The following is a 16,383-nucleotide window of genomic DNA, read 5'->3' on the forward strand; positions in this document are numbered from 1 at the left end:
CCGTGCATTTGTTATTTTAAAATTTGATGGAGAAGGGGGTGCCCCCTTCCCCAAAAAATGAGTTACGTCTCCCATGGTGCACTGCAGGATCATGGATTTCAGAAATGAAACGACCGCCATCTTGTTTCTCTCGCTGCGAGAGATAACGTGTCTATAGCAGTAAAAATCTATTTGCAGGTCAAAAAACATAAAATGCACTGTGGTGGGGGTGGCTAGAGGGCACTGAGTGAAATTTGGGAGTTGGACGGGGTACAGGGACTGAGTTTGCAACAGTGAGCTTTCCGTAGCCTCGGCTATTTCCACGAATAGCCAACATCTCATAGAAAATTGCGTCACAGAAGCGTGTGTTGGGCCGGGGTGAAGGGAGAGGGCAGGGGAGGCGAGTCCATCTGTGGCCTGGGTGGGAGTAGAGCAATCACTACTCCGAAAGCCCTGCCACTCTACCCTCAAAACCTAGCACGCCAGGCTGTTAATACTAACCAGCTTAACAACTAGATGGAATTTTGAATGTTGGCTTGCACCGCATCTAGACAGGATTGTGAATATTAGTACCACATCTAGATAGATGTGGCCGTGCTACATCTAGAAAGAATTTGGAACTTCACATCTAGATAGCGAGGCCACTAACCAATCCCCCCCCCCTAACAATCTCACCCTTCTGCATACATACACCTCAAACTCTAACCTAAAAAACAACCACACGCACAAACTTCACCGCAACAACAAAACAAATCACACAAAGCTTCACAGAACACAATGTCTACCAACCGAAAAGCACACCTAAGCTCAGCAAACGGTGCTAACCAAACTGAAGCTGCCAACATCACTGCTCTCTTGCACTTCCCCTCCCCCTTTCCAGGTGACCACTCTGGTGGTGATGGTGTGCGGTACAAATATCCTTTACCATTAATGTGGCACATGCAGTGAAGTCCAGCGTGTGTTTATTTATTTTTTTTGGCACTCCTGGGATGGCTTAGTGGCCTAGATGGAATTGGGAACCCCCCACCCCCCTGCTTATCCTAGTCTGCCTGGAAATGGAGGAGGAATCGGCGTTGAGGGCTCTGCCACACATGGTACACTTTGCCTTGTTCACTGCAAGAGCATGTTAATTATCTATTTGGAAAAAGGAAACCTTTACCAAAGGGAATGGAGCTATTGACATGGAAAAACATTACCAGCATGATGCCATTCCTTCCAGAGAGACAGAATGTGACCCCTTTCTGGGGAAATTCGGCCCCAAGGGGTAGTCTATTTTGCATAGGGAGTGCCCCCGAACATCCACAGGGGAATGTATCCCAGTATTGGGCCCTTACTGTTCATGAAACTGCTTATGTGATGCACGAGGAAATGGTTGGTAGGACCTTCTGATTGTCACTCTGCATTGGGTGGGAGGGACGAGGGGAGATGTGTATAAAAGCTGTTAATTTTGTGGGATGTATTATTATTATTTTTATGGTCTGAAAAATAAAGTGCATTTTTACAACCTTGTAGCCCTATAGAAGTAAATAGAAATAACTTCCATACCTTGGTAGCTCTTCCCTCAATTACTAACTGGCAGGATATCACTTTTTAAGATGTCTCCTTAACCCCAAATACTGCGTTTCTCATATCCCTCCTCCCTACCATATATTTTAATAAAATGACCAGATCCCTTATCAACTTCCTTTGGCTCGGAGGGAAACTGAGTACCTTGTGCCCAAAGAAGTCTCTTGGGAACAGGTTTCCCCGATATTAAAACTATTACCAGGCATCACAAATGGCACAATTAGTGCATGTTAACATAATGGGAGTCGAGGGGTCTTTCTGTGTCCCCTACAAGGATTCTCATTTGTCTTTCTGCGCCAACACCGCACAGACTTAAAATATAGTTCAGTTATTTTTCCACTTTGGCCACAGCTATTCACAGGGCTATCGCCCCGCTATGTATGGCAAAACGACAATATTCAAATGGGCAGTAAAAACGGTGCTTTGTGGCAGCTAGGCCACAAGGGGTTATACCCTGAACAGAGTTTTGGAGATGCCTCCAAATCCGACACGGCTTACAACACCTCCAAGGCTTTCTGAAAGGCGGAAAATATCTGAAATGTAACCCCCCCCCCCCCCCTACACACACTACTCAAAATGGCTATATTGTCTGCTTACTCACTGCTTCAACAGCTCGGTAGATCTAGCATCATGGGGAAAGGGACATCGGCTTGAGCAAGACTAGTCTGATGCCCTGAGTTTATGGAATGCTGTGTAGAGGGAATCAAATGCTGTACTTGTATGGTCACGCCCATATGTTAAGCGACTATGTTCTAGTCTAAACTCAAAAATATCCCATGGAGGCGTCACACTGGTTCTATGGGGCAAACTGGTGTTTTGACTGACGAGCAGGAAAGATGGAGGCTGCTAGGCCTGGCCAAACAGTAGAAAAATATACCCCCCCCCCCCCCCCCAGATGTGTTTGTCACGTTTGTATGCTCGCATTCATTCAGTTAGCAGGCGTTTAGTACAAAGTACATAATGTTTAAAAGGTCAGACTAGCCCAACCCCCATGACGACTCTTTGTTCTATTGTATTTCATTTGGTGCATCTGTTACTTTCTAAGTAAAGTACCCTTCATCTCTGCTCCGAGAAGTGGTTTTGGCAGGTAAAGGACTAAATTCAAATCCCCGTGAAATTGGTTTCAAGGGCTAGAGAGACAAACCTGTGTATTTTAAATGTTGCTTGTTCCCAGAGAAGGAATTGTCAGACCATCTCTTCCCCTCTTCCTTCTACCCCATGACCGCTAGTTTGTATTTTCTTCCACGTCTCGAAATTCTGTTTGTGTTTTTGTCTTCCAGATAAAGTTAAAATGGCTCCCAAAGCACGGAAGAGGAAGGTAGCAGAATCTGTAGGGCAGGCAGAGATAATTGGTACAGCGGGACACGAGAAGAAAACTAAGATGCTTTGTGATGTCGCCTCTTTGCGTGTTTTGATTGAGCATTGGTGAGGGGCTCTCGTACTTAATGGGGCAATGATTGGCTGGGCATTCTCTCATAGGGCTTCAATTTGGGGGAATTGGTCTGGGCAGGGTGTCATGGATCCACGTGCGTATTGCTTCTTGACAGCCTTAAAAATAACTACACAGCAGCTGAGAGCGAGACCCCAAAATTGAGTAGTCTTTCCACCTGAGGTTGAGGCATTAAATCAATATCTCTTGTCTGTCTCTCTCTCTTCCAATGATGATGGACAGGACTTAAGTTCGGCTGTGGGAGGCGGTCATCTGATTCTTTAATGTACGTTATGGGGGATGGGGTGGGGGGTTTGTCAACATGGGGTACACGAACAATAGTGCTTAAACAAGGGGAAATAAGGGAAATAATTCCTTCTGTCAATGATATCTAAGTGCCAGTAGAGCCATCTGGGGTGCTTCAGTGTTCTCATTTGAAAAGTAATGTGTAACACACTGGGTATTTATTTTTTAGGCTTTTTTTATGTGACTTATTCTTTTTGTACATTTTAACATAGCAAAAGCTGACGAGTGTATGGGCGGCAAGCCGACTCTGTGAGTCAGGCACTGCGCCAAGTATTCCCTGACCTCCAGGTGGAGTTGAATCCAGAGAAGCCCAGGAGGAATAGCTTTGAGGTGACTCTGGTGAAGGAAGGTGGAAGCAGTAAGTGAACTTGCACAAATGTTGGACATGGGGTGTGGGTTAAGTAAGTGTTTGCCATGAAAACCAATGGTGGTGTGATGTAGGGATGCAGGATGAACACTGACCCTCGGACGATTTTTAATTTTTTTTTTTTTTTTTTTTTTTTTTTTTTTTTTCCTCTCTTGCATTGAGGGAGATAATGCAACGAGATGGAGTGTTGCTCAAGTGGAGGTAGCTGAAAGTATTTTAGAGGGGGTGCTCGCAGGATTGCAGCAAAGGATAATTTATTTGAAAATACGAAGTCTGATTCGGTCAGGACTTCAAAGGGGTGGGTAGGAAAAATTGATTTATGGATGATCGGGAAGCAAACTCAAGGACTAATTGAAGGATTGTGTTCTCTGTTCTCAGAAGTGGAGTTGTGGAGTGGCATTAAGAAAGGCCCTCCACGCAAATTGAAGTTTCCAGAGCCCGAGGTCCTCGTTGAGGATTTTAAAAAGCATGCCCAGTAAAATACAGCAATCTGGGAGGAGCCAGAGACGGTGAGATAACACACACCCCAGTTGGTTTTTACATTGTCTGATGTACTACTTTATTATTACCCCCTGCTATTGCAGCTTGCTGTTGTGCTTTGATGCTACTACTCAACAATTCTAACGCATTCTGCTACCCATGTTTACTCTATTGTTTCTGATCAAAGATTGGTAATGAATGTTTGGTTCACTAGATAAAACTCTGCTGACTTCATTAGAAACCTGAACTCTGTATTGCTGCGCACGATGGGGTGAACCACTCCACCTCGGATGTTCCATTCTTTGACAGTTTTCACACAATTTCTATAGAGCCTATGACGCCTACAATTTTTCGGAACCATTGGGAGGTAGATGGCTGGAGGGAGAGGGGGCAGAGTAACAAATTTGTCTTAAGGGTTAAGGTTGGCTGTCCTCAAACGGTAAACTCTTTTGGGGACACCAAGCACACCTTTCTGAAAACTGCCTTGTAGGAAATAAGATGCCTGTTGCATCAGTTCTTTTTCAGAAGATTATACAGGGGTATAGTTTTTATTCCACTAAATGGTGAATGGAAATTCGATTTAGCATTGGGGTTCCATAAAAAGAAGGGATCATTGAGCCAAAGTGGGAATATGGAGGACTTCTCTAATGTACTTCCTTTGATACCCATTGAAGCATTTGTAAACAGGATTTTGTCATCTAAACAGGATTTTGTCATCTACAGTATCAAAAGTGGCTGATAGATTGGAGGCCCCTTAGACGATTGGGGTGGGGGTGTAGTATTGCAGTCTCCATCCCCAGCATCCTTTGGCCACAGCAAGGAAAGTCAATGGTGAGGAATCATTGGCGCTACAGTCCAAATCTGGAGAGCCACAGGTTGCAGAGCCCTGCCTTCTGACAAGACCATAGACTACCTCAAGGACTGAAGTGCCAGTCTCTGGGGTTGGGCAGGGTTAATGGTGCTCGGGATGAAGGGATTTCTGTTTGAATCCTCACTTAACTGGCACGTAATTGGCATATGGTTTTCTATATGGCTTTGGAGTCTCTGGCTTCTGTTTAAGGAATTAAGGGAGGGGGTTTGCTTTCACTTGGATGATCCATATTGCTGATAAGTTTGAGGGCTTGTCTGGATTTGTGTGCAAATCCTCTTCATTTTGTGTGCCTGTGTACCAACAGGCAGAGGGCTTTGTGTCGGTTTTCATTGGTTATCTTGCATTTGTATAGACCAAGGTTAGTAAAATCCACAATATGCTTATTAAGAATGGCACACAGCTATTTAAGGTAGGTACGATGGGGGTGCTGTTGAGCATCCTGCAAAATGGCTGCCTAGCTTGGGTGCTCCGTGTACCTCCGACAACAACGGCGGAATCTCTTATGCTGGACCCCCGAAACTGTGTGAAGGCATTGCCTTGAGTGCAGGGAGCGTCCAGCTCTGATCTCGGGAAAATCCGTAGCGCCAGGGCCGAGATACAGCTACTCGGGGATGGCCATATACGGCGTTCAGCCCGCCGGCACGGGGCGTGAGGACCTGGGCCTGTACACGATCCTGCTAATAACCCCTGACGTATGTGGGCGAACCTCATCCAAGGTATCTGTGACTGCCGCCGGCCAGCCCGGGACCACGCCTGGTGCCTGCTGGGGTGGTGCTCGGTGGGGGGCGAGGGGGGCAGCTGTAGAGGAGCGGTGGAGGTGTCCCTGGTGGAGCGGCCTGCGATGAGCGGCCCGGTGCGAGGCGGACTGGAGCTGACTGGCCTGTGCCCCATGAGGGTAGCAACTAGCAACAGGGCGCGTGGAAGCCCTGGATTGGGGAAGCCTTTGGGCAGGATCACCAACACTTGCCCGCTCCCCTGCTGCCGGCCGGTCGCGGCCCCCCGCTCCCCCTTACCCAGGCGCCCAGACAAAGACCTTGATTGCTGGGCGGCCTTGCTCTCCACTGCTGCAGTTGCCTCGCTGGTTGGAGCCGGCCACAGGTGCGACCAAGAACGCTCTGAGTTGGCTGCGGCCCTGTAACACTGCACTCTCTCCACGCGGCCAAGCTGCACACTGCGCTATACACCATCCTGCTCCTCCGCGAGCTGCAGCGACACCATACATCCTCTGCCTTTGACTGCCGCCTGGGCACCATCCATACCTCTCTGCCCACCACTCAGCTGCTGGACGAATTCCCCCCCCCCCCCCCCCCAGCGGGAACTGGCCTGCTCTACTGGTCCCTACCTGCCACCCCATCCGACAACATTACACACAGGGTCTATACACCTGCTGCACTGCGGTACTGAAAGCGAACATTGTTCTCGCATGTAGCTGCTGCAGTGGCTATCTGTCAGGATTCCTGCCCCACATGTCCCCAGCCCTCCAAGATGTTAGGCTGGAGCCAGGCCACGATCACCTACATGGGCCTCTCCATCCCTCCAAAGACCCACTTGGAGTCAGACTTGGCGCTTGTGGCACCAGAGTCACTCACTCCCATAGGATAATATTGGGGAATTGGACTTGTAGTGCAAGATGGATGCCAGAACTGCATGTGCAATCTAGTCTTTTGGGTGTGGTTTATCCCAGAGACACCTGGGATACCCAGAGACTATTTAAGCCACACCCTGGCTGAGAAACATGCTTTGTGTTTTCGTAGGCCTGCATCTTTCTTCTGCGCTCAGCTCCTGCAAGAACACCGTTAGGAACAGCTTTATCTTGCAGCGCTTCTGCCCATCATTCATCGCTTCTTCTGTTCTGCAGGCATCTTCGGTGGTGTCATTCCATTCCCGGCACGCCGCTTCCTAAGGAAAAGGGGCATTAGTAAGCATTCTGCAAATCTTCGCTTATTTATAAAGACTGTACGAGCTTCAAACGCTTACCTGAATCCCAGCCGCTCTGGGGGAACTCTTTCTCTGGAACTTCTCATCCATCTGCAAGAGGGAAAAGACACTCCAGGTTAGCGTGGAAACATCTAGAGGCGCCGCATACCGCATTTACTCACCGCATTTCTTCTTCATAACCGGCATCCACGCTGAAAATGTCGCGGCACCTAAAAGACACAGGAAAAGAACTCGGTTCAATACGAAAGGGTCGCATCACGCTCTCACTCACCTTCAGCGCTACTCCTCGCAGCAGCACGTCGCCATCCCCGGATGCCAGCCATCATCTAAGGAAGGAAAGGAACGAAGTTAGAGAACTGTTCAAAAGATTCATTCTACTTACCGGTCGGACTCTTGCCAGTGAAGTAACTAGGCAGCAACGAGCCTGCATCAATCAACGCGCCCTGCACTGAAAGCAGGACGGAGAGCACACTTTCCAAGAAAACGAGGTGAGCTGTGGATCAAAGGGAAGGGTTGGACCCCGGGGAAGAAGGGGTTCAAGCACACAGACAATAGGGAGTTAAACTCTACCAACCCTGTGTTTCAGGCCCAGTCTCCAGTCGAGTAGACTCCAGGGAAGGGTTCGAGGTCGTAAGAGGTCAGAACAGGCTGAGTGACGTCCCCGTGGATGCCAGGTGAGTGTTACACTATACTGGACACACCTGGTCCCCCAGGCTTTTCTTTGACACTCCTGCTCTGTCGGCGGACTGGCTAAATATCCACGACGAGCCAGAAAATCTAAGCGCTGCTCCTTAACTGCTAGACTGCGGCCCAGCAGGCACACATCTACCCCGTGACCCCATACCCGGCTTCATTATCGGGACCGCTGGGAATTGCAGACATCATAGCCCGCTCTTGGTCCTGCTGCAAAACCGCACTCTGCCTTGGTTGTCCTGATCCCAGGGGCGAGGCCCGGGGGAAGCAGTGGGGACCTGACGGCTGAGCACAGGTGATCCTCGCTCGATTGGTCTCTCGGGGACATCACCTCACGAGCGCCGCGATCATCCACACGGCTGTTACCGCACCACCTGGTCCACGGCACAACTGCCGAGAAGGCTTGGTCCCCTAGATGCATAGGCGGCAGTCGACCATTCCAGCCTACATAACCGTCCACCTCCAGGATGTCCAACAGATCTCGTGGGGCCAACAAGGTCTGAGCCAAAGACAAGACCCAAGCGGGGGGGGGGGTTTGGGGGGTGGGGTCTTCCTCAGGCCACGAAGATATCACTCGATTTCCCCCTCAACCTGACCTAACTGTGATGATGGAGTCCATGGCTAAGAACTTTGCATCCTTCCATGAGAAGCTTGATGACATAAATGTAAATGTGGCCTTGCTGAGAACCAAACTAGACCAGCACGCGGGCTAGGATAACTGAAGCGGAGATCAGAATTGTGGCCAAAGAGGATGGGGTCCACGCCCTACAAACCAGTCATGGAACTAGTGTGCGACGTGATGCACGTCAAGGCCAAGTGCGACGACCTAGAGTCCAGATCACGCGGAACAATATCCGCATTGTGGATGTTCCTGAGGCTGCACTTAAGGGCCGGAAGGAACTGGCAGTCGAATCTCCTCAAGGACCTACTTGATAATCCTCAACTCTCCCCGTTCTTCGCAGCTGAAGGAGCACACTGCGCACTAGACCCCCCCCCCCCCCCCCACACCCCGACTGCAACAAACAACACGACGCAACCGAGAGGACCTGCTGGGAGGCATTCAAGGTCTTTATCAGAGGCATGTGTATCTCGAGGGAGGAGGCGGGGGTACTGAGGGTCATAAAGCATGATCTACAACGCTCGGAAACTAAACTCAAGGAGCTAGAGTGTGAATACATGACTGCACCTATCCCAACCAACTAGCACAGATAAGATTGGAGCTGGAAATCTTCGAATCTCATGCCTTTAGAGAGGTACAGTATTACACGCGGAAGTATAGGGAGGGGGGATAGACCAGGGAGAACCTTGGACTGGTGCGCACAGAGGGGGTGTGGGGGGATAGGTTAAGCCGCGCATTGATAGCATCAGAGATGCAAAAGGCACCCAACACTGGTCGACCAGCATATCCTGGACACCGTCACCAGCGGGAGCACACTGCCCAGGACATAAATGATCTATTTGACCATATCCCCATCACCTACATCTCCTGGGCCGCCAGGGAGCAGCTGGATGCCCTGATCACTCCTGATGAGATAGTTGAGGCCATCTCAGACCTCCCAAAGGGCAAGGCCCCGGGACGGGATGGGCTCACCTCAGAATTCTACCAAGAACATGTGGCCATTTTGGCACCGAAACTACATGGAGTTGTCTGGCCGTTCTCCCTCAAACCCTTCGGGAAGCTCTCATAACTGTTCTTCCCAAGCCGGGTAAGCCTTGAGATGAATGTGGATCCTACAAGCCCCTATCACTTATAAATACAGATACCAAAATATTTGCCATGGTAATAGCAAGCAGATTTCTCCCCCATAATGTCACCCCTGGTTCACCCAGACCAAAGTGGCTTTGTCCCCGGTCGCTTAACATCCCTCAATATCCGCCGGCTCTTTAATGTCCAGTATTGATCCAAAAGCCGTTGCGGTTACATAAGATGCTCTGAAGGCATTTGACATGGTGTCCTGGTAATACATGTGGGCAGTATTGTAGAAAATGGGGATCCGACCAGGTATGAAATCCTACATTAAACTACTATATACAGACCCTGTGGCCAAAGTCCTGGTCAACTCCCTAACGTCTTCACCCTTCACGCTCCACAGGGGCACACGCCATTGTTGCCCATTTTCCTCTATCCTATTCGCGCTAGCCATTGAGTCCATGGCCGATAACGTCAGAGGTCGACGCACCCGCAAAGGCCATACGATTCCGAGACGCACCGGAAATAATATCACTATGCGCTGATGGTACATCAGGGACCCGTCTGCACATCTAGACCCAATTATCTGCGACATAATGAAAATAGGCACATTCTCGGGCTTCACCATTAACTACTCCACTCACTGCGGCGACCCAACAGCTGACATGCGAATTCCCGCTCTGTTGGTCCCCAGGTGGCATCAAATATCTGGGGGTTCAGATATCATTATCTAGATTCTCCTTACTCGCTGACAACTGTACTGCCACAGTGCAATTCGTAGAGTCCAAAATGGCAAGGTGGCGCAACCTCCCGCTCTCCTTATTGGGTAAACTGTCCCTAATTAAAATGATAGCGGTCCCCAAGCTCCTCTATATCTTCACAAACGTTTCAATATGGGCCAGGAAGCAATACTTCAGGAAACTACACTCTGCGTGCGCCCAATTCCTGTGGCATTCCGGTGCTGTTTGCAAGAAATAGCAACGTATAACCCTCCCCTACGAGAGAGGGGGCTTCACGGCTCCTGATCTAACCCGGTACTGGATTGCTGCACAGGCCCAACATGCTACACATTGGTACAAACACCTGGAGGCGCCCCCCCTCATGTGAAACTTGAAAAGCTAGCAAGTGATGAAGTAAACGTGTCCCTAATCTTCTGCTGCACATATCACACGGATGCCCTGGTGGATCCCGTGGCCACCACGACTATGGCATGGAAGCGACTACTGCACTCCCAAGCCTCGCCCCCACCCACGATAAACTCCTCATGTGTCATTGGCTAGACCTGGGGTATCGGGTTCTAACAGACCTATATCCTGAAGGTAAATTCATTACCCCGCAGACATGGCGGCCTGGTCACTCGGGTTCGGCGGCTGCTGCAATACTTCAGACTAAGAGCGGCAGTTTACGTCATGTGGCACACTTACCAAGACGTATTCCCCCCCCCATTCCCCCTCCCCCTCCTGACTCATCAGAGATCTACTACATAGCCAACTCAGTAGGGGTATAACGTCCTCTCTGTACAAGATGCTGCTGGGAAAATTGGAGGATCCATCTTCAAAACTGCGGGACAAGTGGAGCGTGGAACTGGGTCTAGCAATCACAGATATGTGGAGAGAAATTTGCTTACGCAAAGTCTCCCTCAAATCTATATTTAGATGCATGCAATATAAGCTCCTCGATCGAATTACAAACCCCACAGGATGGGGCAATTTGCACATAACCAGACCCATACATGCCCGAGATGCAAATCCGATGCAGCGGACCACACGCACATGTTTTGGTCCTGTAACGTGCTTGGCACATTCTGGGAAGCTGTAACTGAAGCCCTATCGGAGATAGTTGGGACCCCAGTGGGCCTCGATCCGTTAGCTATTCTGTTCGGGCTGTGGGCTGGGGTTGAGGTGAAGAAAATGTCAACATTTTTGAATGTCAGTACTATGGTGGCCAAAAAAATGTATACTGCAGTGCTGGAAGTGCTGCTCGCCCTGCCCCCCCTCCCCTCATTTGAGATGTGGTTGAAGGCTCTCACCTGGACACAGATGTGCGAGGAGGAATATATCAGTTCCCTCCCTATAAATTCCTGCCCTAAAAATGGGTCTGTAGCTATCTGCACAATAAAGATGATATAGAAAACCTCTCCCGCCTCCCCCTGCCAGGGGTACAGGTTGCATCTAGACCTTCTGCCCACCTCCACCGAACACCCATAAATATGTACTGCCAAACTCAAATGTATGATTGTAACTGTGTATGCACTCTGTTGTATTCCTGTCGCCACTGATTGCCAATAAAGAAAAGTAAAAAAAAAAAAGGTTGGTACAACCCTAGGCAGACTTATTCTAGACGGACTATACACCAGGTCCGGGGAAGCAAGACCCATTTTGTAAACTTGTGCACTTATTTTCAGAAAGCGTTGGGTGAAGCCAACAGCATTACTTTTGGGAATTGGGGGAACCAATTCACAAGTGAGTAAAATGACCTTGTATATACTTCAGAAAGGCAAAACGCATACAAAGGTTAGTAAAAACATTTGTAACTTAATATTTCAGAGGGACTGTTAACAAACCAACTGTATTACAATTAAGTAACCCACTTGTTGCATTTACTAGGTAAAAGGCCCAAACCTTAGAAGTCCTTACCTATTCTTGGAACATGAGTGTTCTCAGGTGGCAGTGAGGTGTGTTAGGGGGGGGAATCGCTAGTCTCTGGTGGCCAACAGACTGGTCAGGACCGGCACAGTTATAGAAAGTCAGAGTTCCTGGGGAAAGTTGTTCGTATTGTACTGGAGTTGCAAAAGGGTTTCAGGGACTTAAGCAAAGACACCCCAGAGGGATTTCAGCAGTGGGCCTGGGTGAACTGGATAAGTACTCCCAATCACAGGAATCTCAAATGGCTTAAGGTAAGTAATACCCCAGCCAACACAGTCCCCGGCACAGAAGGTAAGTTTGCAGTAAGATGCCTTCAGGATCTGCAGCCAAAAACCCAGTCTAATTCCCTTCCAGTGCACTGTCTTCACGATCAGGAATTAGCAGCCGAGATCAATGGGGAAGACTCCGGGCAAGGGTTTCTTCACAGCTGGATGCATTTCTGTGGTTTGGGCGTCATTTTCAGGAGCCAAGAGGAGACTGAATATTGCTGGGATTCTCGTTGCTAATCTGATCCAGCACTCTGGTGAGGGGACTTCAAGAACTCCACTTGTGTCGCTGAAGGGCCAGGAGAAGGCCACCAACGTTTTGGATGGATTCAGACTTGAAAGACCATGCACCACAAAATGGCTCGCGGTCCAGGTGTATTGCAGCCCTGCAAGGTCGGGCACGCCGTGGATGGCTCAAAATGCAGGTCTTGAGTCTAGTGGATCTCACCGGGCCTGGGGTCGTTGTTTTCGGGACACCCTGGTCAATTAGGAGGAAGGGTTTCAGCCGGCTCTCCGGTTACTGGAAATCACTACAGTCTTCTCTTTTTCCTCTAAGGTTTAAGCTTCATTGGTAGACTTGTCAGCTTCAAGGTTGAGAGTATTTAACAGGAACTACAGCACAACTTCTGCAATCTTCCCCCTTGCATTTTACAGAAAGGGGCAATCTGGCTGTTTAATTGGAACAACAAGCCCTCCAATGGGAGTTGGTTCCTTTCAGGCAAGGTGAAGGACAAAGGGCTTAAAAGTTTTGGACTCTTCCCTCGCTTCTTGCCTTCCCAGACACTCTGGAACCTGAGTGGGGAATACAAAGGAAGACCATTCCAATGAGGTCGTTCCCACCTAGAATGGCAGGTGAAGACCTCAAACAGCAGGACATGGTGAAAAAGGAGCCCTTTTGTGTATTACTGAGGCTGAATCAGCCTGTTGTAATTGTGACTAGTCAAAGTAGTTACACTGTCACCAGCAATTCAAGCAAATTTGCTAGTGTAACGTGTTAAACGGGTAAGGAAGAGGATACATTGTGTCCTCCCTCGCCCCCTGCACACCACATAACGTGGGGGTGCTGGCTCACTTAATACAAATTGTAAAGGGGATGAAAATCCCTCTTTACTACTTGGGAACAGTAGTGCACCCAAGGGTATGAAGGAGAAATTAACAGGGGAGCCCAAAGGAGCAATCCACCTCAAGTCCAAAAGTTGTAGGAAACTATAACTTCAACCATTCTCTATGGAGAGACAAAAGAGTAAAATACTAGGTGAGGAGGATGCAGGTGGTGGTGGTGGTGGTGGTGGAGGAGGAGGAGGAGGAGGAGGAGGGGGGGCGTTTCGGGGTGGAGGAGATTTTCCTTCATCTAGGGACATGGTTAGTTACCAAGTCCCAGCAAAAAGTTCTGGGTTATTGACGGGTCAGGAATTCTGAATAACTACTAACTAATAGTAGTTGCTTGCGCTTACAATGGTTACAGAAAATGGCAGTACCGTGTTACTAGTAGTGCGGCGCACTTGTATTTGTTGCAGAGAAATTGGTTTCATTTACTAAAGTTTCTTCAGACAGTCTGTGAAAAGGAGGGTTATTCAACACTTCAGTTGTATTTTGTTTTTTACATTTAACAATACCACGTCAGGGAGGTAGTGCGCTTTTTCTGACGGAACATGCCTCGTAAGCAGGCCTCCGGCGGCTAACTACGCATCCTGAATTCCCCCCGTCCTTTAGCCACTATCTGCAATTGATGACCAGAATAGTTTACTCACCGGACAGGTCCAAAACGTTTGTAACATTCCTCCCTCTGTTCATCGCATCTAGGGCAACCCTGTCTCTGCTCCTTGAAGCAACAAAATCCTATGTGGAGTCATGTGTATTAGGTACAGTTGCATGAGTTTAAACCTAGTAGTTCCCGAGACCTACTTAGTCCATTCTGCATCAGTGAACTTTCTCCCTAGCTCTATTTTCTCCCTAGCTCCCAGTTCCCATGTGCTCTCAGATTGGCAGGTTCTTGCCGTCTCGACAGCAGTTCATATGTTCTAGAAATTACATGGCCTCCCTCCAACATATCAAATGGGATTTCTAATGTGGCATCATTTTCCATCCCATTATGCACCTCTGGCCATTTCTTGCATATATTATGGGTTCTGTGCTGGGATCCTCCTTGGGCATATTTCATATGAGATGTTCATTTAGATGGTACAGTATATGCAGCAGGGCTACCATTTTACTCAGTTCTTCCAGCCATTGACCGTGGCAGGCTCTTCCAGAACGGCATAGATTTGCCAATACCGTCCACTGCTTTCTGCGTATTATCCTTGTGCGTTTCCGCAATGTCATGCTGGACTTTCACCCCCCAGATATCTGCATGTATGTGGTGACCACTTAAGGTTTAGTATCGGCAGTTCTTGTTCCTCTCTACCTCGCAGGTTGCCTAGTGGGAACGAGCAGGATTTCTCCCTGCTAATCCCTATCCCAAGTCTTGTGTACCTGTCTAGCACATAAGGGAGATTATCTTCGGGGACTCTTGTAAAGCAGCATGTCCTCTGCGTATAGTGATCTGACATGTATAGTGTCCTTCACAGAGATACCTATGTCTACGTATTCTGCCATCAGGAACACTGCCAGTGGTTCCAGGGCCAGAACAAACCTAGGGGACAGTGGGCACCCCTGTTGTGTGCCCCTCCAATTCCCAGAAATGTCTTCCTGTCCATACTCTGGCTGTGGGCCTTGTGTTTTATCAGCCATACCCATCCCAGGAAGCCCAGCCCTTTGCCTATTGGCCCAGCGTCTCATACAGCCAGGCCCACCTGATGGAATCGAACGCCTTTACAGTGTCCAGAGATGCCACAGCGCACCTCTCGTCCATTGAATTAGTACTGTCATTCAAGTGGTTAAGTCTTCTCAGGGTACAGGGCGTGTTCCTACTCGGTACATAGCCTGTCTGATCATGGTGGGGCCAGGACCGCAGTAAGGATTTTGCAATCTACGTTGTGGTTTCTATTAGCCATACTGGGAGGGGGGCTTCCCAGGCTTCAGAACCAGTACAATAATGGATCCCTGCAGGCTCTCTTGCAAGCCTCCTCTCTCATAGGCCTCTTCATAAAGTTCTAGTAGTTTAGGCGCCAGCTCTTACAAGTATTCTGTATTAATTCCCCAGGCAGCCCATCCGCACCGGGTGGCTTGAAGTGCCCTAATAGCCTCCTGCAGTTCTTCTATTGCAAGTGGAGCATTTCCTATTTCTGCCCTTTCTGGGTCTAGGCGTGGTAACACAATTTGGGGGAGGCCTCTCCTCTTCCTGGCAATAGTTTCTCGTAGAATTCAGCAAATACTGCATTTGTTCTACGCACTTTCCTGCCTCTTTCTTCAATGGCATGGATCATTTCCCCCTCTCTCCTTCTGTGCAACTTTTTTTTTTTTTTTTAAGCTTTCCAATTTATTTCCGACCGTCCACACTAACCTTATTTACTTGATCGACCGCTTCTATCTTGTCTGCTATATAGTACCTGAATGTCATCTTGTAATGCTTCATCATGTAACGCCAAGTTGGGATTGGTGATCTGTACCTGGTCTCCCGCCACACCGTAGCCAGCTGGGTGTGGTTCGAGAGTGCCTCCTGCTTCTTCTGTCAGGCAGCTGTGCCTCTGACCCTCCCGTGCCAGTGTGATCAGCATTCCCCGTTTGGCCCACCAGCACTTCAGTGTATATGCCTGCTCCTGGGGTAGCCTCACTGGGCGACCTCTGATGGTCTGGCGATGCTTTGTCCCGCAATCCGCCTTCAGGTGTGCTGTTACTTTACCTGCCTGCTGCAAACTTTCACTTTAATGGCGGCTGCCCTTTTGGCTGCTGCGTGCCGGCATGTGTCTGCCCTCCTGGTGCTGCTATGGGATCTTGCACTGTCTCAGTCCCCCTACTTTGGTGTTTGCCGTGTGTCCTTTGCGCTGCTAGTTGCTCAGGTCTGCAGAGTTGTGAACAAAGAAGGGTTTGCTGTAATCTAGTAACACCCCATCCCTAACTATCAAGAGTTCATCAGTCAGTGTAGAAGTGGATCAACTGCCTTATGCAGTTGTAGAAAAGGCAAAGATCCTAAGGATACTTTCACTTAAATAAAAATACTTTTGCAAGGTAACACAATTCTAGAGACCCTGCAACACTCTCCCTAAGAGCACAA

The 16,383-nt window shown here is 48.9% G+C and overlaps 1 protein-coding gene across 1 annotated transcript in view; it reads left to right on the forward strand.

The window, feature by feature from the left end:
• The window catches only part of SELENOH (selenoprotein H), a 42,065-nt gene that overhangs the window by 21,108 nt on the left and 4,574 nt on the right, over nucleotides 1–16,383 (forward strand). The window contains exons 2-4 of the mRNA XM_069630072.1: nucleotides 2,826–2,897; nucleotides 3,501–3,638; nucleotides 4,026–4,156. Coding sequence (XP_069486173.1) covers nucleotides 2,826–2,897; nucleotides 3,501–3,638; nucleotides 4,026–4,126 — 311 coding nt within the window. The 3' untranslated portion in view covers nucleotides 4,127–4,156. The remainder of the gene's footprint in view (nucleotides 1–2,825; nucleotides 2,898–3,500; nucleotides 3,639–4,025; nucleotides 4,157–16,383) is intronic.

This window comes from Ambystoma mexicanum, chromosome 12 (assembly GCF_040938575.1).
Source record: "Ambystoma mexicanum isolate Mex_15411 chromosome 12, UKY_AmexF1_1, whole genome shotgun sequence".
In the NCBI taxonomy this organism is placed as follows: domain Eukaryota; kingdom Metazoa; phylum Chordata; class Amphibia; order Caudata; family Ambystomatidae; genus Ambystoma; species Ambystoma mexicanum.